Source organism: Gopherus flavomarginatus, chromosome 4 (genome assembly GCF_025201925.1).
Source record: "Gopherus flavomarginatus isolate rGopFla2 chromosome 4, rGopFla2.mat.asm, whole genome shotgun sequence".
Classification (NCBI taxonomy): domain Eukaryota; kingdom Metazoa; phylum Chordata; order Testudines; family Testudinidae; genus Gopherus; species Gopherus flavomarginatus.
In genome coordinates, this window is record NC_066620.1 from 30718860 (window position 1) to 30743771 (window position 24912).

The 24912-nt window shown below is 43.2% G+C and overlaps 1 protein-coding gene across 2 annotated transcripts in view; it reads left to right on the plus strand.

Annotated features, from left to right (window-relative positions):
* The window catches only part of STON1 (stonin 1), a 29994-nt gene extending 9542 nt beyond the window's left edge, over window positions 1-20452 (plus strand). Inside the window, exons 2-5 of one of the 2 annotated variants that reach the window (XM_050951841.1) lie at window positions 1424-1529; window positions 2078-4051; window positions 16037-16239; window positions 17127-20452. In XM_050951841.1, the coding sequence (XP_050807798.1) occupies window positions 2128-4051; window positions 16037-16239; window positions 17127-17201 (2202 nt within the window). In that variant the 5' untranslated portion in view covers window positions 1424-1529; window positions 2078-2127 and the 3' untranslated portion in view covers window positions 17202-20452. The remainder of the gene's footprint in view (window positions 1-1423; window positions 1530-2077; window positions 4052-16036; window positions 16240-17126) is intronic. The other variant, XM_050951840.1, reaches the window with a different exon arrangement.
* Window positions 20453-24912: the final 4460 nt, after the last annotated feature.

Genomic DNA, 24912 nt, shown 5'->3' on the forward strand with positions numbered 1-24912 from the left:
CCCTGCCACTATGCCACACCAACTGCCTGTTTTTGACTCCCCCCGTCCCTGTACCCCTCTGCACCTATCCCCACCAGAATTCAAGCCTTGTCACCTCAGGCATAGACTGTGTCTTCCCTGACCCAGCACCTGTCCCTGTCTCTCTGCAGCCCCATGTCCCTCTCCCTGAAGATACAATGCTTTGGTAGTGACAAGCAGCAAACCCCTCCAGGTGCTGTTATCAATCAGCGCAAGAGCATGTGGATCCCCACACCCAGCCTGATTGCATGAATGCTCCCAGAGCCACTCACAAATCACTCAGAGAAAGGCACCAGATAATTCCCTCCAGTTCCCAGCCTTACACCCCAGAGCTGTACTGTCTTGCCCTGGTCAGAAGCCCGACCAGTGTAAGTTTATTACCTAGTCCGCCCCACCCTCAATGTGGAGAGATCATGCCCTAGCCTTTGTAACCTGAGTTGAGATTTCCCAAGCACTTCAAGCAAAATAGATACCACAGAAAATAAAAGATAAGCACATAATCTAAATATTAAACTTTATTACACTAGGCAGTATTTAGATCGAGCAATTTTCTTACCCCATTGGATGTTACAGTTCTTAATACACAGGTCTCAATACAACCAGTCTCCGCAGTTGAAATCTTCGTCTTCTCAGCATTCTTGTTGCTTTCATGATAAAGAGATTGCACTACAGTACTTGTATTAGGTGAATTGAAAAATACTATTTCTTTTGTTTACAGTGAAAATATTTGTAATACAAAATAAATATAAATGGAGCACAACAAATACAACTTTGTATTTTGTGTTGTTATTGAAGTTGATATATTTGAAAATGTAGAAAACATCCAAAATATTTAAATAAATGGTATGCTATTATTGTTGAACAGGGCAGTTAATCACGATTGATTTTTTTAATTGCTTGACAGCCCTAGTTAAGAATGTTTTAAGTTTGTAAAGTGTAGCACTCAAAAGTTAGGAAATGCCAGAATTCAAGTTGCCTGTGCAAGCTTACTATGTCCCTTTATGATTATGTAATATGACAGTCTTTAATTACTTTTTTCCTCCATAGGACCCTTCTGTCCTGTTCCTCTGCACCTAGTTGTATGCATTTGAGTTTGACTGTTTCCTTTTCCTCCATGCTGCCTAGGCATCAGGCTCCCTGGCCTCAGTTCTGCTCAGCCTCTTGTTGGAGCATGTGAATTGTGGCTGGCACAGAACTCTGTGTAGGTAGATCAGGCTCAGTACAGATGGAATGTTCAGGGAATTTTTCTGCCAGCCACAATGAATTTCTGTCAGCTCCACTTACACATGCATCTGACGAAGTGAGTATTCACCCACGAAAGCTCATGCTCCAAAACGTCTGTTAGTCTATAAGGTGCCACTGGATTCTTTGCTGCTTTCTGAGATATATAAATTTATATTTTCAGAGGCTTATAACTCAGCCAAATTTGGGTGAAATTTCAGAGAACAAAAAAGGGCATAGGTGAGAGAACCCAGCTTCCTTCACACGCACACATGCCGCTCTTCCAAATGGTAAGTTTCTGCCCCAAAGCGTGGAGCTGCTATAGCTTCTCAGCAAAACAGTTGCAAGAATTTTTTAATATGGGCAAAGCAATGCATTTTCCCCCTAGCCTCCATCTTGGAAACAGACGAGCCATTTTTACTGAACTTTTCCAAAAAGTTCATCATGAGGCAGATACCCAGCATGAAAATTTCAGCTCAAACAGTTAAGTTGCCAAAGATAACAAAGCCTTATAATGGAAAATGTTAGGCAACCTTACCTATTGGTATTTCTGTCAGCTCCACTTACAGTGTGTGTGGGTGTGTATATCAGATGTTCAAAGCTGTCTGCTAAGTTTGGGTGCCGAATTTGTGACATCAATTGGAGGTTTATGGGTGCTCAGTACTTTAAAAATCGAGCCTTAGGTGATTCAAGTCATGCATCCAGAAAATTGAGGCGCCCAAAACTGGATGCTCATGAAAATGTAGGCATTATGAATTGTGACTTATAAGTTTTTTTCAAAAGTAATTGCATTTATTTCTTATCATGTTTGTTCTTGTTTTGTGTTATTTCTTAACAGATGACTCAGAGGTGATACCTGTATAAGTGTTTCAAGTTTTTTTCTGCAAGATGTGTTCCACATATCCAGCAAACTGGGTCACTTTTGATGATGAACCTCTCTTTCAGTCTCCTCAACAATCAGTGGAAGAGCATAATACCTGTACAGCAAATGGTCTTAACCTCAATCTTACTAATGTGCATGAATCTTCCAGTAGGTCATCTTCTACAAGCAGCACCCCACTTTCTTCTCCTATAGCTGACTTTTACTTAAATCCTGGATTTCCTAGTAACTCTCCACTTTCTACACCTACCAAAGAGTATCCAGGAAGTCCCTGTATCCCCAAATCAGGAATTCACATTCTTTATCCTATTCCTGAATTGTCATCAAACATTAATCTTCACCCACCACCTGGGACTTGTACTTCCTTAGCTTTTCAGAAACTGAGCACTGCAGCTAATGATAATCCACCTAAGATTTTATTCTCTAAACAAGCTGCTGTGGGTGAAATAAATCCTACTTACCAAGAAAGGTGCAATAAATTAGAAGATCAGTTGGAATTGGAACGCTTCCAATATTTTCAGAATGACTGTGCTTTTTCAACGTTATTTTGGAAAGAGGAGTGTTCAACTAGCATGTCTCTTTATAATGTTGACGCACAAAGAAAGGATAAAAAGCTTTGCAGAAGTATTTGCCATCCTAAAGAAAAAGACAGTTGCCATGATCAGAAAAGTCTCAATCAGAATTCCTTCAGTTATATCTGTGAAAGGCTTGACCATTTGCAAACTGATACTTCGGGAAGCCTGTCTGCCTCCAGCATACATGCATGGCATAATCTCTCTTCTTTCATTCCACACAGTCTCTTCAGGAGCCAGAAAAAAGATGGTTGGCCTTTCATGCTAAGAATTCCTGAGAAGAAGAATATGATGTCATCTCGGCAGTGGGGTCCTGTTTATCTTAAAGTCCTACCTGGGGGCATTTTACAAATGTACTACGAGAAGGGCCTTGAAAAACCTTTCAAAGAATTCCAGCTCCAACCATACTGTAAACTGTCAGAACCCAAGCTAGAGAACTGTAGTGTTTCAGGAAAAATCCATACCGTGAAGATTGAATATGTGTCTTATACAGAGAAAAGAAAATTCCACCCCAAAGCAGAAGTGGTCCATGAACTAGAGGTAGAGCAGATGCTAAAGTTAGGAACAACGAATTACAATGACTTCACTGACTTCCTTGCAACAGTTGAGGAAGAGTTAATGAAGCTTCCAGCCATCTGTAAGCAAAAGAGAAATTATGAGGAACAAGAAATTATAGTAGAAATAGTGGATAAGTTTTGGGGGAAAATCACTAAAACAGAAGGAAAACTTGTAGAAAGTGCTGTCATCACACACATTTATTGTATGTGTTTTGTGAATGGCAATACTGAATGCTTTTTTACTTTAAATGATCTAGAACTTCAGAAAAGAGATGAGCGTTATTTTGACAAGGACCTGGAGAAGAAGTGGATTGATATTCTTGACTACCATTTCCATAAGTGTGTCAAAACACATGAGTTTGAGCAATCTAGAATTATTAAGTTTACACCCCTGGATGCCTGTAGGTTAGAACTGATGCGCTTCAAAACACTGTATAATGGGCAAGACCTTCCATTTTCTTTAAAGGCTGCAGTAGTTGTTCAGGGAGCATACATTGAACTTCAGGCTTTTATAAACATGTCTTCTAGTTGTCTGATTCCAGCACGTTTGCACTCCGTGAAATACTGTGAAAATGTCATGATACGCTTTCCAGTTCCTGCACAGTGGATCAAAGCACTTTGGACAATGAATCTCCAAAGACAGAAGTCCCTAAAAGCAAAAATGAACAGAAAAACATGCCTTGGTTCTTTACATGAAGTTGAATCTGATCCTGTAATTCAGGTCTCAATTGGAACAGCAAAATATGAAAGTGCCTATAGGGCTGTAGTGTGGAAGATAGACAGACTTCCGGATAAAAACTCAAGTAAATATATCCTGCATTATCAAAATAGTACTTTTTGGGTACAGCTCTTCTACTGGAGGAGCCTGATTCTTCTCTCATGCTGCTCTTATACTTGTATAATTTCACTGACTTCAGGGTAAATACTCCTAATTTACACCAGTGTAAGAGCCCAGTACCAGTCCAACTCCTATTATCTTCAGTGGGAGATGGACTGGGCCTTTTAATGAGAGAAGAATTTGGCCTTAAATGTTTTTTCTAATGAGCAATTTTATCTTGATGGCAGTAGCTTCTTCAATACTTGTACTACAGTAGTGCCTAGAGCCCCTAACTGAGACCAGGGCCTCATTGGTCTAAACACTCTGTAAACCCATAATAAAAAATGGTTCCTGCCCGTGAATAACATACAATTTAAAGGGGAAAGACAGACAAAGATGGGATGGGAGTCAAAAACAGACCAGAGTCACTGAGCTGGTCAGTGGCAGAGCTGGGACCAGAACCCAGGAGTTTTAAGCTTATAGCATCTTCATGCCAAGAGATAGTGTCAGTGTAGTTAGAAGGTGCTGTGGTCAATCTCCCTTGGAGTCCAGAGGTCTGTTGAGTTTCAACTTTGACATGTTCACTTTCCTTGTGAAAGCACAGCCATCTAGTACCACGTTTGTGGACTAACTAATATTCTGAGTTTGTATTCACAGAAAAATATCAATAGTGATATCACAGTGCCTTGGGTTATATTCCTTCTTTGTGGTGGTGATACATTAAATAAATGCCCACTGCAAAATAAATAAAAGGGGGGGGGCAACTATGCTTTTATTTAAGGCTGTCAAGCAATTAAAACATTAATTGCCATTAATCATGTGATTAAAAAATTAAGACCGATTAATTGTGCTGTTAAACAATAATAGAATACCATTTATATAAATATTTTGGGTGTTTTCCACTTTTTCAAATATATTGATTTCAGTTACAGCACAGAATACAAAGTGTACAGTGCTTGCTTTATATTTATTTTTTATTATAAATATTTGCACTGTAAAATACAAGAAATAGTGCTGGAGAATGAAGGCCCCTTGGATATGCATTGTGTATGTGAGGCGTTTGGAATATTTTGTGCAAGGCAATGACAACTATTACATTCTCTTGTATGTAATACAATTTCCAGAAATTACGCCTTCTAGAAATAGGGGGGCAAGAAGGTAGATTAACAAATGGATCAAAATAGCAAGATAACTTATATTTTACCACCAAGAAATTCAAATTACATCCTGAAAAAGCCCAGCGAAACTTTAACCCTTTAACTCCAGTCATTAGGAAAAGGCAGGTGTTAGTAATGGGAGATTCAATCATTAGAAACATAGATAGCTGGGTTTGTGATGACTGGGAGAACCGTATGACTTTCCTGCCTGGTGCGAAGGTTGTGGATCTCTTGAGGCATCTAGATAGACTTACGTGTAGTGCTGGGGAGGAGCTGGTGGTCACGGTACATATAGGTACCAATGACATAGGGAAGGGTAGGAGAGATGTCCTGGAGGCCAAATTTAGGCTGCTAGGAAAGAGACTGAAATCCAGGACCTCTATGGTAGCATTTTCAGAAATGCTTCCTGTTCCATGCACAGGACCAGGTAGGCAGGCAGAGCTTCAGAGTCTCAATGTATGGTTAAGACGATGGTGTAGAGAGAAGGGCTTTAGATTTATTAGGAACTGGGGAAACTTTTAGGATGGGGGATCCTATACAGGAAGGATGGACTCCACCTAAATCAAAGTGGATCCAGACTGCTGGCACTTAACATTAAAAAGGTTGCAGAGCAGTTTTTAAACTAAGAGATGGGGCAAAGCTGATTGCTGCAGAGGAGCACGTGGATTGGACAGAGACTTCTCTTAGAGAAGAGTCTATTGATAGAGATTCTCTGGGTTCTAGTCAGAAGGAGAGGATGGACCAGGATAAAGTATGTGACAGATCAGACGAGAAACTTTGACATAAAGAATCTGACACATCAGAAAAGGGCAGACAAATAAATAGTGACAAGTTTTTTAAGTGCTTGTACACAAATGCTAGAAGTCTAAATAAAAAGATGGGTGAACTAGAGTGCCTCATGTTAAAGGAGGATATTGATATAATAGGCATCACAGAACCCTGGTGGAGTGGGTACAATCAACGTGACACAATCATTCTGGAGTACAAAATATATCGGAAGGACAGAACAGGTCATGTGGGGGGAGGAGGGGGAGTGGCACTATATGTGAAAGAAAATGTAGAATCAAATGAAGTAAAAATCTTGTTCCATAGAATCTCTATGGATAGTAACTCCATGCTCTAATAAGAATATAACAGTAGGGATCTATTAACAACCACCTGATCAGGATAGTGATAGTGACGATGAAATGCTAAGGGAGATTAGAGAGGCCATCAAAATAAAGAATTTGATAATAATGGGGGATTTCAGTTATCCCCATATTTACTGGGTACATGTCACCTCAGGACGAAATGCAGAAACAAAATTTCTTGATACTTTAAATGACTGCTTCTTGGAGCAGCTGGTACAGGAACCCACACAAGGAGAGGCAATTCTCAATTTAGTCCTGAGTGGAGCACAGGATCTGGTCCAAGAGGTAACTATAACAGTTCCACTTGGAAATAGTGACCATAATATAATAACATTTGACATTCCTGTGGTGGAAAGAACACCTCAACAGCCCCACACTGTGGCATTTAATTTCGGAAAGGGGAACTATGCAAAAATGAGGAGGTTAATTAAAAAAAAATTAAAAGGTACAGTGACTAGATTGCAACTGATTTGGAGGACAGGGTCAAAATTCAAAATGATCTGGACAAATTGGAGAAATGGTCTGAGGTAAACCGGATGAAGTTCAATAAAGACAAATGCAAAGTGCTCCACTTAGGAAGGAACAATCTGTTTCACACATAAAGAATGGGAAGAGACTGTCTAGGAAGGAGTATGGCAGAAAGAGATCTAGGGGTCATAGTGGACCACAAGCTAAATATGAGTCAACAGTGTGATACTGTTGCAAAAAAAGCAAACGTGATTCTGGGATGCATTAACCGGTGTGTTGTAAACAAGACATGAGAAGTCATTCTTCCGCTCTACTCTGCGCTGGTTAGGCCTCAACTGGAGTATTGTGTCCAGTTCTGGGCACCGCATTTCAAGAAAGATGTGGAGAAATTGGAGAGCGTCCAGAGAAGAGCAACAAAAATGATTAAAGGTCTTGAGAACATGACCTATGAAGGAAGGCTGAAAGAATTGGGTTTATTTAGTTTGGAAAAGAGAAGACTGAGAGGGGACATGATAGCAGTTTTCAGGTATCTAAAAGGGTGTCATCAGGAGGAGGGAGAAAACTTGTTCACCTTAGCCTCTAATGACAGAACAAGAAGCAATGGGCTTAAACTGCAGCAAGGGAGATTTAGGTTGGACATTAGGAAAAAGTTCCTAACTGTCAGGGTAGTTAAACACTGGAATAAATTGCCTAGGGAGGTTGTGGAATCTCTATCTCTGGAGATATTTAAGAGTAGGTTAGATAAATGTCTATCAGGGATGGTCTAGACAGTATTTGGTCCTGCCATGTGGGCAGGGGACTGGACTCGATGACCTCTCGAGGTCCCTTCCAGTCCTAGAGTCTATGAATCTATGAATCTAGAGTGAAATCCCTGCAAGCTGCATGGACACTTTTCAAAGGCACCATAATAGAGGCCCAACTTAAATGTATACCCCAAATTAAGAAACGTGGTAAAATAACTAAAAAAGAGAAACTGTGACTTAACAACCATGTAAAAGAAGCAGTGAGAGATAAAAAGGCATCTTTTAAAAAGCAGAAGTCAAATCCTAGTGAGGTAAATAGAAAGGAGGATAGCACTGCCAAATTAAGTGTAAAAATGTGATAAGAAATGCCGAAAAGGAGTTTGAAGAACAGCTAGCCAAAAACTCCATATGTAATAACAAAATGTTTTTTAAGTACATCAGAAGCAGGAAGCCTGCTAAACAACCAGTGGGGCCCCTAGACGATCGAGACACAAAAGGAGTACTTAAAGATGATAAAGCCATTGTGGGGAAACTAAATGAATTCTTTGCTTCCGTCTTCATGGCTGAGGATGTTAGGGAGATTCCCAAACCTGAGCCGTCCTTTGTAGGTGACAAATCTGAGGAATTGTCACAGTTTTAAAATTTCACTAGAGAAGGTTTGGGAATTAATTGATAAACTTAACACTAACAAGTCACTGGGACCAGATGGCATTCACCCAAGAGTTCTGAAAGAACTCAGATGTGAAATTGCGGAACTATTAACTATGGTTTGTAACCTGTCCTTTAAATCGGCTTCAGTACCCAATGACTGGAAGTTAGCTAATGTAACGCCAATATTTAAAAAGGGCTCTAGAGGTGATCCCAGCAATTACAGACTGGTAGTCTAATGTCAGTACTGGGCAAATTAGTTGAAACAATAGTAAAGAATAAAGTTGTCAGACGCATAGAAGAACATAACTTGTTGGGCAAAAGTCAACAGTTTCTGTAAAGGAAAATCATGTCTTACTAATCTATTAGAGTTCTTTGAAGGGGTCAACAAACGTGAACAAGGGAGAATCAAGTGGACATAGTGTACTTAGATTTCCTGAAAGCCTTTGACAAGGTCCCTCTTATGTAAATTAAGTTGCCATGGGATAAGAGTGAAGATCCTTTCATGGATTGAGAACTGGTTAAAAGACACGGAACAAAGGGTAGGAATAAATGGTAAATTTTCAGAATGGAGTGGGGTAACTAGTGGTATTCCCCAAGGGTCAGTCCTCGGACCAATCCTATTCAACTTATTCATAAATGATCTGGAGAAAGGGGTAAACAGTGAGGTGGCAAAGTGATAGTTAATACCAAAGCAAACTGTGAAGAATTTTAAAAAGATCTCACAAAACTAAGTGATTGGGCAACAAAATGGCAAATGAAATTTAATGTGGATAAATGTAAAGTAATGCACACTGGAAAAAATAACCCCAACTATACATACAATATGATGGGGGGTAATTTAGCTACAACTAATCAGGAAAGAGATCTTGGAGTCATCTTGGATAGTTCTCTGAAAACGTGCACGCAGTGTGCAGGAGCAGTCAAAAAAGCAAACAGGATGTTAGGAATCGTAAAAAAAGGGATAGCGAATAAGACAGAGAATATCTTATTGCCCTTATATAAATTCATGGTATGCCCACATCTTGAATACTGCATACAGATGTGGTCCCCTCATCTCAAAAAAGATATACTGGCATTAGAAAAAGTTCAGAAAAGGGCAACTAAAATGATTAGGGGTTTGGAACGGGTCCCATATGAGGAGAGATTAAAGAGGATAGGACTTTTCAGCATAGAAAAAAGGATACTAAGGGGGGGATATGACAGAGGTATATGAAATCATGAGTGGTATGGAGGAAGTGAATAAGGAAAAATTGTTTACTTGTTCCCATAATATAAGAACTAGGGGCCACCAAATGAAATTAATGGGCAGCAGGTTTAAAACAAATAAAAGGAAGTTCTTCACACAGCGCACAGTCAACCTGTGGAACTCCTTGCCTGAGGAAGTTGTGAAGGCTAGGACTATAACAGAGTTTAAAAGAGAACTAGATAAATTCATGGAGGTTAAGTCCATTACTGGCTATTATCTAGGATGGGTAAGGAATGGTGTCCCTAGCCTCTGTTTGTTTGTTAGAGGATGGAGATGGATGGCAAGAGAGAGATCTCTTGATCATTACCTGTTAGGTTCACTCCCTCTGGGGCACCTGGCATTGGCCACTGTCAGTATTCAGGATACTGGGCTGGATGGACCTTTGCTCTGACCCAGTATGGCCGTTCTTATGTTCTTAAGTGCATCTTTCATTTATTCTTAAGTACAAAGTCACCACCTCCAATCAACAGTCTAACCTTTTAGACCCTCCATCACTCAAAAGTTTAAATGCTAAACTGTTTTTTAAAAAAGCAAATAAACTCTTTTAAATAGTTCTTTCCCATTTTTAACTTTTATATCCGATATCTGTAGTCCTTTATAAGCGTGCCCTTGGCTTAAAATAATTTAGGATGTTAAATTTTCCCAGTTTGATATTGTGTGTGTGTAAGAGAGGTAGAGAGAGAGACTCTTGTGATGGAAATATAGAGCAGACACAAAAAGAAGGGAGCAAAGAATCCTGTGGCACCTTATAGACTTACAGACATTTTGGAGCATGAGCTTTCGTGGGTGAATACCCACTTCGTCAGATGCCTGTAGTGGACATTTCCAGGGGCAGCTATATATATGCAAGCAAGCTAGAGATAACGAGGTTAGTTCAATCAGGGAGGATGAGGCCCTGTTCTAGCAGTTGAGGTGTGAAAACCAAGGGAGGAGAAACTGGTTTTGTAGTTGGCAAGCCATTCACAGTCTTTGTTTAATCCTGAGCTGATGGTGTCAAATTTGCAGATGAACTGAAGCTCAGCAGTTTCTCTTTGAAGTCTGGTCCTGAAGTTTTTTTGCTGCAGGATGTCCACCTTAAGGTCTGCTATAGTGTGGCCAGGGAGGTTGAAGTGTTCTACAGGTTTTTGTATATTGCCATTCCTAATATCTGATGTGTGTCCGTTTATCCTTTTCCGTAGAGACTGCCCAGTTTGGCCGCTGTACATAGCAGAGGGGCATTGCTGGCATATGATGGCGTATATTACATTGGTGGCCATGCATGTGAATGAACCGGTGATGGTGTAGCTGATCTGGTTAGGTCCTGTGATGGTGTCGCTGGTGTAGATATGTGGGCAGAGTTGGCATCGAGGTTTGTTGCATGGATTGGTTCCTGAGCTAGAGTTCCTATGGTGCGGTGTGCAGTTACTGGTGAGAATATGTATCAGAGGGGTAGCCATGTTAGTCTGGATCTGTAAAAGCAGCAAAGAGTCCTGTGGCACCTTATAGGCTAACAGACATTTTGGAGCATGAGCTTTCGTGGGTGAATACCCACTTCGTCAGATGCATGACATGCATCTGACGAAGTGGGTATTCACCCACGAAAGCTCATGCTCCAAAACGTCTGTTAGTCTATAAGGTGCCACAGGACTCTTTGCTTGGTGAGAATATGTTTCAGGTTGGCAGGTTGTCTGTGGGCGAGGACTGGCCTGCTGCCCAAGGCCTGTGAAAGTGTGGGGTCATTGTCCAGGATGGGTTGTAGATCCCTGATGATGCATTGTAGGGTTTTTAGCTGGGGACTGTATGTGATGGCCAGTGGAGTCCTGTTGGTTTCTTTCTTGGGTTTGTCTTGCAGTAGGAGGCTTCTGGGTACACGTCTGGCTCTGTTGATCTGTTTCCTTATTTCCTCGTGCGGGTATTATAGTTTTGAGAATGCTTGGTGGAGATTTTGTAGGTGTTTGTCTCTGTCTGAGGGGTTAGAGCAGATGCGGTTGTACCTCAGTGCTTGGCTGTAGACAGTGGATCGTGTGATGTGCCAGGGATGGAAGCTGGAGGCATGAAGGTAGGCATAGCAGTCGGTAGGTTTTCGGTATAGGGTGGTGTTAATGTGACCATCACTTATTTGCACCGTGGTGTCTAGGAAGTGGACCTCCCGTGTAGTTGGTCCAGGCTGAGGTTGATGGTGGGGTGGAAGCTGTTGAAATCGTGGTGTAATTTTTCCAGAGTCTCCTTCCCATGGGTCCAGATGATGAAGATGTCATCAATGTAGCGTAGGTAGAGAAGGGGCATGAGTGGACAAGACCCGAGGAAGCATTGTTCCAGGTCAGCCATAAAAATATTGGCATATTGTGGGGCCATGCGGGTGCCCATAGCGGTGCCACTGATCTGGAGATATATATTGTCATCAAATTTGAAATAGTTGTGTGTGAGGATAAAAAGAAAGGAAATATTAAATTTCAGTTGCCTCAACCTGTATGTGGAATACATATGCACCTGCCTGCTGTTTGAAATATCATCTCTAAATGTACTCTTTCTGTTTAGGGATAGCTCTTTTCTTTCAAAGTGCTACCCATTGAAAATGGAGTAGAATAGAATGAATGAAAATGTGTTCCATTTCTTAATAAAAGTGCGGAAGACATTAGGAAAACAATGTACACATAGATTTTTAGTAAATATGCCCTCCCGTTCCCACTCCCCTCCTCCAAGTGAAAAAACGTTAAAGTGAACAAAATTCTGGTTACTGTAATTAATATGCTATATCCTATTGAAGACAATGTGATTCCTTGCATGGATAAGGTGCACAGGATTTGGTCCTATGGCCGTAAAGTCTCTGTGAGAACGTGTGGTATCACAGTGTTACCAGCAGATAAGAATCAGATTAGTATATTGTTTTTAGAAGTATGTTAACTAATGACATTGCATTAAATACTCTTGCACATTTGGTAGAATTAGAGGCATTATACTTTATTGACTGCAGTCACTAAAGGGTGAGATCTCAAACACTTGAGTAGCTCTGGCGTTTCATCCATTACAGGGCACTGATACCCACTGTAGAAAGACTGACCCACAAACTCAGGTACAGGGAGGCCATCAGGTTTGTTCCAGCCCAGCTCACCACTCCGTTTGAGTAGGGAAAGGGTTTAAGAGTGTCTGGCTAGAAAGACATGACACATGGTGCTTTTGAGAAGACTGGGCTTCATGCCCAAAGGTCACAGGACTGGAGAGAATATCTCCTGAGCAATTTTTCAGTTTAACTTATTTTTCTTTTGTTTTATAAACACTCTTGAGAAAAAGACTCAGCAGATAGGCAGAAACTGCTTGGTGTGATGAATCTATTCACCAGCTTAGAATGGTCTTATCAGTGTATGGATGAGAAAAAGATAGTTGGCCCAGAATGTTGCTTGTATCCACCACATAGAAGATTCTAGTAAAGTATACAGGGTTGAGAAGCAATTTTCTACTAGAAGTGCCTAACTTTTGGCTTTGATCTGTGACTCATGGTTTATGGTTCCTTCTTGGCATCCCCTTTCAGTTCCCCTGCTTTTGACTATCTACCAGAGTAACTGGGGTTCATGACAGATACTCCCCTCTCTGCCTTTCCAGCCTTCAGGGAGCCTCTCTGCGTTCAGTGAGAGACCCCAAGGAAACTGAGGGATGGAACTGGGACTGGAGAGTGTCGAGCAGTTGGCAAGGGGAAAGGGAAGGAGTTGCAGCATCAGCAAATGCTATGGGTGATGAGGAAGCAGCCCAGGTCAGGCTGTGAGAAAGTACTGGAGATGGAAAGAGACATGAGAGGGATATAAATTATTGTTAATTATTTGTATTACTGTACCACCTAAATGCCCTAGTCATGGACCAGGACTCTGCTGTGGTAGGTGCTGTACAAACACAGAGCAAAAAATGAGCCTGTCCCAAGGAACTTAAAATCAAAGTGTAAAACAAGAGACAACAGATGAATAAAGACTGACATGAGAGAACAAGGAAACAACATTGGCCACTATGATAGGTAGGGCTATACCAAATTCATGGCTGTGAAAAACATGTCACGGAATGTAGCTATTAGAGGGAAGGACTAGGGGTGCCCCAGCAGGGGGCTACCATTCACTGGGCTCCAGCTGCTAGTTTGCCATCAAAATTGGTCAAATATGTGTTATTTTCTAAAAAATCTATTTTAAGATGTTCTCCTTGCTAGAGACATTATGGGTGGACTTTTCAATTCATTGGGAATTTTACCATTGACTTCAGCGAGTGCAGTTAGGCCAGTGCTGAGTGCTTTTGAAAATCCTATTTTATATGCCACATTTCATGCTGGATTGTGTTCACACCAAACTAAACATCCTGAAAATATGGACTTGTAGTAGAAGTTCTGACTAAGATTTAATTATAGTGCCATAAATATAGATAATGATCTTGTCTCAGTAAAAGATTCAGGATAAGAGTTGGTTAAAAACAAGGTCTTGAGTAAGACTTCAAGATTTCTGAAATACTTTTAAAATGTTACATTGAAGTATATCTGTACTCCATATGACAGTCTAAGGTTGTAAGAACTGATTAATACAAGTAATAGATATTCAGAACTAACATCAGAACTCTGTTTCTCTGATGTCAGTGGTAACTTTTACAAAATAAAGGTCACTTTATTTACCCTCCTCCTATTTTAATAGGATAGGTAAATCAGTTTTTGTTTACCCTGTCACAATGCATTGATGCTGTGGGTAATTGCTTTGTCTACCTTCTTTCAAAGGTCCATTTTTGCCTTATGAATTGCTGATGAAGTTGTGAATGTATTGCACTGTGTGTTGATGACATCCACATGACAAATAATGCTAAGCATATAATCTTTTTCTTTACCTTCACATGAATTTAGTTTCATCCTCCCTGTTTAGTGGTTGCCACTGAGAAATGTAAATTCATAAAGAATAGGCACTCTTATGCTGCAGGTTGACATGTCATTCACTGTAATGGATTAAATCTAAACCTACAGTTCCCTTCACAAAGTATGGTCAGTCCTTTTTGTAACAGTGCTTTCCTGCCTGAAGCCAAACTGTGGTTAAAGTACACAGTTCCTCTCTATACTGATACTACACATGCTGTTCACCCTGAAGTGCTTGTATGCCAAGGGATGGAAAAATGAACTCCCCTGCTTCTCCTCAGTTATTTTAAAAAACTGAATGTATAGGATCCAAGGCCATATTAAGGCAATTTGGGGGCATATTGCAACACATACCCCCTCCCCACTATGGCTGCACTCCCATGCAGCAGCTGGGGGACCCATGCAATTGTAAAGAGTCAGGGATGGTGGCATGAGATTCCCCCCGCCTTTTGGATTTTTAGAGCTCCCTCACATCTTAGAGAGACCAGGGTAGCAGTAGGTCCCCACACATTTATCTGAACAGTTGGGGTGCACGTGCTTGGATGGGTGGCATTCTGTACTGCTCTCTTGTTCTACTGCCACACACATTATATTCTGCTAAGGGAGTGCTGGCAAGCTGCCCAGAGCAGTGGGTCTTAGGCCATGTCTACACAATAGACGCTACAGAAACATAGTGAAATCGCCCAGTGGCGGTTCTAGGTATTTTGCCGCCCCAAGCACGGCAGGCAGGCTGCCTTCGGTGGCTTGCCTGCGGAGGATCCGTTGGTCCTGTGGCTTTGGAGGTCCATTGAAGCTGCGGGACCCTCCGCAGGCAAGCCGCTGAAGACAGCCTGCCTGCCGCCCTCACGGGGACCAGCAGAGTGCCCCCAGCGGCTTGCTGCCCCAAGCACGTGCTTGGCGTGCTGGGGCCTGGAGCCACCCCTGACAACACCATAACTATGTTGCTGTACACTCTTAGCATAGATGTAGACTACAACAATGGAAGGTTTTTTTCTGCCACTGTAGGAACTCCATGTCCTCCAGCAACAGTAGTTAGGTTGACTGGGAGCATTCGACGTAGCTGTGTCTACAGTGAGCAGTAGGTTGGCATAGCTATGGCGCTCAGGGATATGGATTTTTCACACCCCTGAGCGCTATAGCTATGTTGATCTAAATTTTAAGTGTAGACCAGGCCTCAGAGTTTAACACCCCATTGAGATACATGGGGTAATTTGTCCATCGGAGGGCTATTTTTTCAGACTGTTGGCAGACAGCACAGCATGATTATACTTGGGGCATGTTTTCAAGCTTTTCTTCACACCCATGCGAGATAGAAACTGAGTTATTTTAAAAATGAAAGCTGAGATTCTAATGTAATCACTTAAATCCAGGAGCCATGGCCCTAGACACAAGTTTATGGTGTCCATCCATTAATCCAGCCCTCAATGTATCTGGTGACTTTTGAGAAAATTGATTTGAAAGAACTAAGATGACAGCTATAGAAATATGTTGAAACAGGCAGAAAATGATAACGGATGTAATCTTATGCCTAGATACCAAGTGATTAGGCACTTTATAAACAGCTAGACAGATGATAGAGTAATCTTGCATTATGTAACAACTACAGTTTATTAAAAAATAGCATTACCATACCCAGTTAACAAATTAACCATGTTTATTGGAGAAAGAGAAAATAATGGAGAGAAAATGGAGAAGAAAATAATGAACTGTGATTTTTGCTTTCAAAGGCCCATATCAGCCACACAGTCTGTCTTACAAACTAGAACTTGGATCAGACCAGGAAATACCTTCTGACTGGTATCCATTTGCAACTGTACAGTTTGACATGCTTGATGTGTGTGCCTCGGGGACTGAAGTAAAATCGTTGGGCATAGAGTGTGATGTTCAGCCCCAGAAACATTTGAACAAGAAAACTTGCTACAACTACCAGGTAGTCTTCACTTTGCTTTCTGCAGTCTTTTTGTTCATACACCATTTACAAAGTATGTGAGGGCTCTACTGAATTCACTGCCATGAAAAACATGTCAGGACTGTGAAATCAGACCTCTCCCCTGAAATGTGTTTTGGAGGGGAAGGACAGGGTGGGCACCCCAGTCAGGGTCTTCTACCATTCACCAGGCTCCAGCTGCCAGTCTGTTGGGCTGGGGAGGGAGAGGACTTCCTCTTCCCCTACATGGCCACTCTTGGGGGGAGATCAGACCCATCTCTGGTTATCTCCCCCAGCTGCAGGAAGCTCTGCAGCTTCCCAGCTCTGGCAGCATCACAGAAGTGAGGGTGTCAATGCCATGCCCAGCTACAATAGCTTTGCGACCCGCTTCACGCTTCCATTTTAGTTTGGGACCCTCACAAAAAACTGAAATGTCAGATGTAAACATCTAAAAACATGAAACTGACCAATTTTAAAACCCTCTGGTCATGAAATTGACCAAAATGGATGGTGAATTTGGTAAGGCCCTATGTGTGACTTACATTTTAAGCATATGATCTTGCATGCATTTATTTGTTGGTTTAATGGCTTTGAACACAGTAATTATTTAATAAAAGAATATCCTTGATCTGAACACATGGTTTTTAGAAATGGGGCACAAACAAGACCTGCTAAACCAACTTCCCTTTTCCCCACCAAACAAATTTTGGGTGTGGTGATTTGAAATTCATTGGCTCTCGAGTCCTGTATTTCAGGCCTCCACCTGTAGGGCTTGATTCGGCACCAACTGAAGTCCATGTAAAAAGTCCCATTGACTTCAGTAGTGTGCGATCAGACTTCTAATACTTAATCATTTGCTAATGTTGTACATGTATATTTTCTAACCACAGGTTGAAATTGAAAAGAAGTGGATCAGGCTTGATGGAGAAGACCCAGATAAGGCTAGCAACTGCCTAATGCAGTAAAAGGAGTTGAGCCACTGTAATACATGGTTACGTGTTCTTTAAATATGAAAACAATGAAGGAAAATGTTAGTGGGAATTAATTTCCATAGTAAATATTTTTTATTGTAAGAAGTGCAATGATCTAATGTATAATAAATACAGTAGTAGAAAATCCACTGTTCACAATTTTTGTAATGCTTCTGGGTCTGATACTGCAAATTGTTAGTCATTTAATTAGCCTTAATTCAAATGAGCAGCCCAGTATGGGATTACTGGCGTGAGTAAGCACTGATTGTACAGTTATAGGTTTGCAGGACTGAGCCCTTAGTGTACAGACTATAATATATTTCTCTGCAAAGTATCTATTACATGTGAATGGTCTCATGCTCCATGTTGAGAACTAATATCACTATTCTAAAAAAATTGTCTGTTGGCCTTATCGATATTTAACAGTAAAAACATCCAAAATACTTATGGCACAAATCAGCACCTGGGTAGGGTGCAGCAGGATTAATTACATAAATGAGTGCAGTTTGTAAATATGCAGTTTATAAATCTCCATGTTTGTGAACAGCACAAGAATACACTTATTTCTCAGTAAGAGTTTCCACATAATGTAGAGTGAGAGAACTTCCTCAGGAATAAAACTGCTAATTGTCTCCCTTCAGGGATTGTAAATGTTGCTCTCACTGTTTCCTCTAAGATTGTTGAATGCAAAATCTCAGGCAATCTTGATTGAAATTCCCATGCCAAGGTGAGGCTAATTTATTTCAGTGCCTCGGTGAACAGGGCCTGACCCTCAGCTGACATAAATCAGCGTAGCTCCATTAAGTTCATTGCAGCTTTGCCAATTTACACGAGTTGAGAATCTGGCCTTATGAGTTATAAAGGTGGCTAATCACTACTTGTTGTTTTTTGTTGTTTTGGATGTCTTTAAAGACTCAAGTTCCAGATGTTGGTTTGAAACTAAGGCCTGTACGGGATCACTGCCTTGAACTGTAAGGCAGAGGGTAATGCAAACGTACAGGGAAAGTTAGAATTATCCTTTCATTGCCATCTAAAAAGGAAATTGCTACAGAGGAAAATTGATGGTTATATTTATATACCAGGCTTTACGGATTTATATCCTTTAGGAATTTTGTGTTTTTTAACCAGAATTTTTTTGGTCTGGCTTTATTTTGTTATGATCAAAGTTCTGATTTTTTTTAAGGTTTAATTGTTTAAAAATGTGCACTGAAGTTATCTGGGTTCGTATGTGGTTTGGCTTAGTGCTTGGGGCAGACAGGAATACACACTAGGATCACTGGTATAATTGTACATGATGATCAGTGTCTACTCAACAGTAGCTCAGGGCTGGAAGCACAAGTCATTATTGATGATGTTGACAGAATTGTGTGGGGAAGCTAGCGCAGCATGTCTGCCTTTTGCTCGGCTCCAGCTAATGCTATGGGCACTTAAACTCATTCAACTACATTGGTCACTTAAAATGTCAGCATTTACTAACATTACCAAAGAGCAATTACTGTTGCTCTTTTGCCAAGTGGAAGCAGAATTTTGCAATCTCGCAGGTCAGTTTTACATTTGGAGCAGAAATCACTGATGCAGAGTAGGGTATTTTCTTAGTATAATTCAGCTGCGACACAACGCAATCCAAGATTGCCTGGCCAGAGGCATTCCACCACCCATGGGGAAGATTACCGTAACCTCCGCCATCCCTGGAACTGGCAGCCAACTGCGACCAGACATCATCATCACCAATGAAGACCAGAAAAAGATCATTATGGTGGAAGTCACAGTGCCATTCGAGAACAGGACCTCAGCCTTCCACGATGCCCGAACTCGAAATTTAGAGAAATGTTCCCCTTTGGCTGAAACCTTGAGAGCTAAGGGTTACCAGGTCCAGACAAATGCACTGATTGTCGGAGCCTTAGGTGCATGGGACTCCAGTAATGAGCGAGTGCTGAAAGAATGCAGAATCGGTCAACGCTACGCTTGGCTGATGTGGCAACTCATGGTGTTGGATGCCGTCAGGTAGTCGAGGGACACCTACCTAGAACACATAACTGGACATCAGCAATACCAGGAGGGATGAACTAGACTGCCTATGAGAAGAGCAGTCAGGAAACTGACAAATATTTTCCTCATGGATTGTATTTTCTAAATGGACAACCAACATAATTCTCAATTACTGAGTGACAGTCTTCACTCATCGATATATTTTGCTTTCCACAACCAAATTTCTGTACAACTTTTCATGAGTGATGTACCCGCGTATTTGGATTCTAATATCTAAACTGTATTGTTAAATCTATTCACCTAAATTTGGGTTGTTCCTAATTATGTACTCTATGTATCATATGACTTTAAAAACAAACTTTATATTTGTGGATAATCTAAGCACTATACCCAGATGTACAGACACTCTTTTCCCAACCTATGTATTATATAATTTTTTTTAACATTAGCTTAGGTAAAGATTTTAAATCTGTTTATTTACAACAGGTACACAAGTTCTGTTTTCTCAGACAGGTGTTAACAAACTGGATTTCTTCTCACAGCATTGCTATGTGTGATGAGCACTTGACATACAGTGGTTAGGGGCTCAGTCAAACTCCCATTGAAGTCAATGGAAATCTTTGACAAAATGGGAGTTGGGTCTGAGTCTCTAACAATAAGGAGAAACAAAAATTAGTAGTTATGGACAAAGAAATGCACAGCAGAAAATTCTTGGTGCTTGTAAATAAACATGCTACAATGCTTGTGTGGTTCATCCAGGAAAGAGAACAAGAGAGGAAACTGATTGTTACTGGATATCCACGTAGAAACCCTGTAATGATTGTGGATGGTTCTCTAGCTGCCATTTCTATTGCCCTTCTCTAGAGAGGAATTTGATAATGCATTCCATTAATTGTAGTGCCAAGCTGCTGTTTTTTGCATATTTCTAGATGATGCAACATTAAGTGTACAAAGCTGACAAACATCTGGGAAAAAAAGTATGCTTTCAGGTGTTCCTTTTAGTTAAGCCTACCTGACATGACATGACATGACATAATACTCAATTACAGTACCAGTTTCCATATATCTGTTTTAACTGTATTTGTCTTTGCTGATCAACAGTTCTAACTAATTACTGACATTAGTAATATTCAGCTATCAGTTTAATCATTTATAAATAACTTTGAATCAATATTATGCTTAATTCAAAATATCATTTTGTTCTGTCAGTATAAGTACAAAACAAATCAAGCTGATAATCTTGTAACAAAACATTGTACATGGCATATTGATTTTTTTAAATTAAAGTTGTATTTCAAACTATCATTTTTTTTGTTCCCCTTCCTTGAATATTTTATCAAGGTGATTTTATATTTAATAGAATTAAAATCAACAGTTTTCTTTACAACTATATATAGCACTTCACCATTAAGAGATTTCACTCTGTATCAATGAGTATAGGGCCATTCCACCTAGATTTTAAATACTGCTGGGTAAACTGGATCATTGGGTAGCTGGACTTTTAGCACAATATGCTAAAAATAAGACTACCATGACTTCTTCTAACCAACATTTTCTCCAAATTTTCTGAGATACTTGAATGTAACCTAATGAACACACAATTCCTAAAATTTTGACAAGTTATATGGACAGCACGGAATGAATAGTTACTGTCTACCAGTACCACCATGTGGAAATGTGTGAATATTCAGAGATTTCAAGGCACAGACTTCAAAGAATTGAATTAACAAAACAAACACCAGGGGCTAATTTTACTCCTGGCACAGAGAGGTCATCAGTGTTAATAACGTAACTGAATAGAACTCCCAAGGTGAATTTAGCTCTGTCACAGACTCACAGATCGTGCCCACTCTTGGCCCTGTGTGGTCCGTGGGGGGTGCCCCTTTCAGTGAGACAGCCCTTCTCGGGGGTCCATTCTCTCTCGGGGTCAGGCCCCTCCACCTCCTGGAGCCGCACCTCTCTGAGCCTTAGCACGTCTGTCTCTGCCGTGGGCCCCCTCCGGGAGTCCATGCACTCTGGACCTCCTGGACCTCTTCACCCCAAAAGGGGCTGATGCAACCCTGTTCTCTAGACCGGTGTGACTCTCAGCCACTATAAAACAGGAGGGTTTATTGAGTTGAATACAGCACAGGAAACTCTCAGGGCCTCAGGCCTGGCCTCTCACAGTAACAGCACATCCTAGTCTCCCTGCATCCAGGTGGGCTCTGCCTGCTTCCCCTCGCCAGCCCCCGAGCCCCCCTGCTTCCCAGCTGGGCCTCTGATATCCCCGGCCTCAAGCCCCGCCTCTGTCCATTGTCTTCTCTCCAGGTAAACAGGGTCGTAAACAGGAAGGCCTGGGTCTCCTCTCCTTGCAACTCTCCTCTGGCTGGAACCGGCTGGTCAGGTCACCGGAGTCCTCTCTCTGCAGCCCTAAGTCCTCCCACTGGCCAGAACCGGTTGTGTCTCCTGAGCTGGGGTCCCGAGTCCCTCTCCGGTCCTCCGTAACAACAAACTCCCTCTCCCCTCACCTCGTTAAACCAGTAACTCCCAGGGACATTGAGTCCCACTCGCTGTGCATGCAAACCCTGGAAAACACAGAAAACCCCAAGAAAACCCCCCACTTCGTCACATCTCTCCCCCCTTCATGGCTGAACGGAGCAGGGTCACTTAGCCAATGACCTGGGGAAGTTCAGGGCCCCCACCCCGTGATAAAGCATCAGCTATAACATTGGCACTCCCACTCACATGAACCACCTCCATGTCATACCCCTAGAGGAGCAGGCTCCATCTCAGCAGCTTGGCATTAGCCCCTTTCATTTGATGTAGGCACGTCAGGGGCGAATGGTCCATCTACACGGTGAAGTGCCGCCCAAATAGATATGGCTGCAGTTTTTAAGGGCCCACTCCATGGCCAGGCATTCCTTCTCGATGGCCACATAGTGCTGCTCCCGGGGCAGCACCTTCTTGCTCAGGTACACAATAGGGTGTCTCTCCCCCCTACTATCAGTTTGCATCAGCACTGCCCCCAGCCCTGTGTCTGAGGAATCGGTGAACACCAGGAAGGGTTTGTTAAAATCCAGGTTTACCAGCACCGGGCCCTGGATAAGTGCCCCCTTCAGCGCACAGAGAGCCCTCTGGCACTGCTTGGTCCAGACCATCTTGTCTGGCTTTCCCTCCCTACACAGCTCGGTGAGGGGAGCCGCCAGGGAGCTAAAGTGGGGCACAAACCTCCAGTAGTACCCCTCCATCCCAATGAAAGCCTGGACCTGCTTCTTAGTCTGGGGAGCGGGCCAGTCCTGGATCGCCTCCACCTTGGCTGGCTCTTGCTTCAGGTGGCCGCCCCCCACCTTGTGGCCCAGGTATGACACCTCAGCCATCCCCACCTTGCACTTTTCAGCTTTTATAGTCAGTCCTGCATCCTGGAGGAGACCCAGCACCCTCTTAACCTGGGACATATGGTCTTCCCAGTCTGGCTAAAGACACAGATATCGTCAATATATGCTAGAGCAAAGTCCTCCATCCCCCTTAGCAACTGATCCACCAGGTGCTGGAAGGTGGCAGGTGCCCCCTTGAAACCAAAAAGCAGGACCAGGAACTCGAAGAGACCTATTGGGGTGGTGAAGGCAGACTTTGCCCTGGCCTCTGGGTCCAAAGGCATCTGCCAGTAGCCTTTGGTAAGATCCATGATAGTGAGGTACCGAGTGCCCCACAACTTGTCTAGGATCTCATCGGTCCTAGGCATGGGGTAAGCATCGGACATGGTGATGGCACTGAGCTTCCGATAGTCCACACAGAACCGGATCGATCCGTCCTTCTTGGAGACCAGCACCACCAGCGAGGCCCAGGGGCTGGCGGACGGCTGGATCACCCCTAAAGCCAGCATATCCCAACCTCTCTCTCCAGATCCTGGGCTGTTTTCCCAGTGACCCTGAATGGGGAACACCTGATGGGAGGGTTGGTTCCCGTCTCCACCCAGTGGACAACCAGGTTAGTGAGCCCAGGCTGGTTGGAGAACAGCTGCCGGTATGAATGCAGCACCTCTCTGATCTAGGCAAGGGTTACCTGGTGAGAGAGGGGAATTGATTTCAGCGGGGGGTTAGCCCCTGACTCAGGGAGGAGTCCCACCAGGGGATTCTCTCCTTTCTCCTCCCACTGCCCACACACAGCCAGCACCAACTTCTTCCTGTTCCAGTATGGTTTCATCAGGTTGACATGATACACCCGGTGGCTGTGTGCCCAGTTGGACAGTTCCACCACATAGTTCACTTCATTTACGTGTCTGATGACCTTGAAGGGGCCGTCCCAGGCAGCTTGCAGCTTGTTCTTCCTCATGGGGATGAGGAGCATCACCTGGTCCCCGGTAGCATAGGAGCAGGCCCGTGCTGAGCGGTAGTACCAGACTTTCTGCTTCCTCTGGGCCCTCGCTAGGTTTCCCCTGGCCAAGCCCATGAGCTCCACGAGCTTTTTCCGGAAAGCCAGTACATACTCCACCACTGATGCTCCATTGGGAGAGGACTTTCCCTCCCACTCAGCCCTCATCAAGTCCAGGGGTTCCCTCACCTTCCTCCCGTACAGGGGAGAATCCTGTGGATTCCTGGGGCACTTCCCTATATGCAGACAGCAGGTGGGGTAAATACTTGTCCCAGTCCTGCGAATGCTGGTCCATAAAGGTTTTCAGCATCCTCTTTAGGGTCCCATTGAATCTCTCCACCAGCCCATTGGACTGAGAGTGGTAGGCTGAGGCCCAGGTGTGTCGGACCCCACACTTCTCCCACAAGCACTGGAGCAGGGTTGACATGAAGTTAGACCCCTGGTCTGTAAGGACCTCCTTGGGGAACCCCACTCTGCTGAAGATGGTCAGCAGTGCGTCTGCCACGGTGTCTGCCTCGATAGACGGCAAGGCCACCGCCTCGGAGTAGCATGTAGTGAAATCCACTACCACCAGGATGTATTTCTTCCCTGCCCAGGTCACCCTGCTGAGGGGCCCCACTATGTCCACGGCCACCTTCTGGAAAGGCTCCTCTATGATGGGCAAAGGTCTCAGTGGTGCTTTAGCTTTGTCCCGGGCCTTCTCCACCCTCTGGCAGGAGTCACAGGACCTGCAATACTGTCGGACAGTGTCAAAGACCCCAGGCCAGTAAAAGTGCTGCAGCAGCCTTTACCTGGTGCGCCAGATGCCCTAATGTCCTGACAGGGGAATATCATGGGCCAAGTACAACAGTCTGCGGCGGTACCTCTGGGGAACCATCAACTGCCTCCCACCTGTCCAAAGTTCAGTGTGCCCTGAACCAGCCCATTCTCAGTACAGGAATCCCTTCTCCCACAGGAATCATTTCCGGCGGTCCTCCCCCTGGGACCCTGCCCCGCCGTAGCCTGCCAGGGCCCTCGGTTTCTCCAAGGAGGGATCCACCTGCAGCTCCGTTTGGAATTCAGCGGTTGGGTTTGAGGATACAGCCCTGGCTGGTGGTGCCTCAGTTCCCCACCCTGGGACGGAGGCGTCGGCCCAGCCCTGTCGAGCCCTACCCTTGGTGCTTCGGGCACCCCCCCCCCCCAGGAGGTCCCGCAACCCTCGCTGGCTCTGGCTCCGGGTAAGGGGCGCTCTGAGTGCCATCCAGCCAGTTCTCCAAGTCATTACCAATTAGTACCTTGGTAGGCAGTTGATTGTGCACCCCGACCTCTTTGGGTCCCTCCTTAGCCCCCCATTTCAGGTGTATCCTCGCTACAGCCACCTTGATGG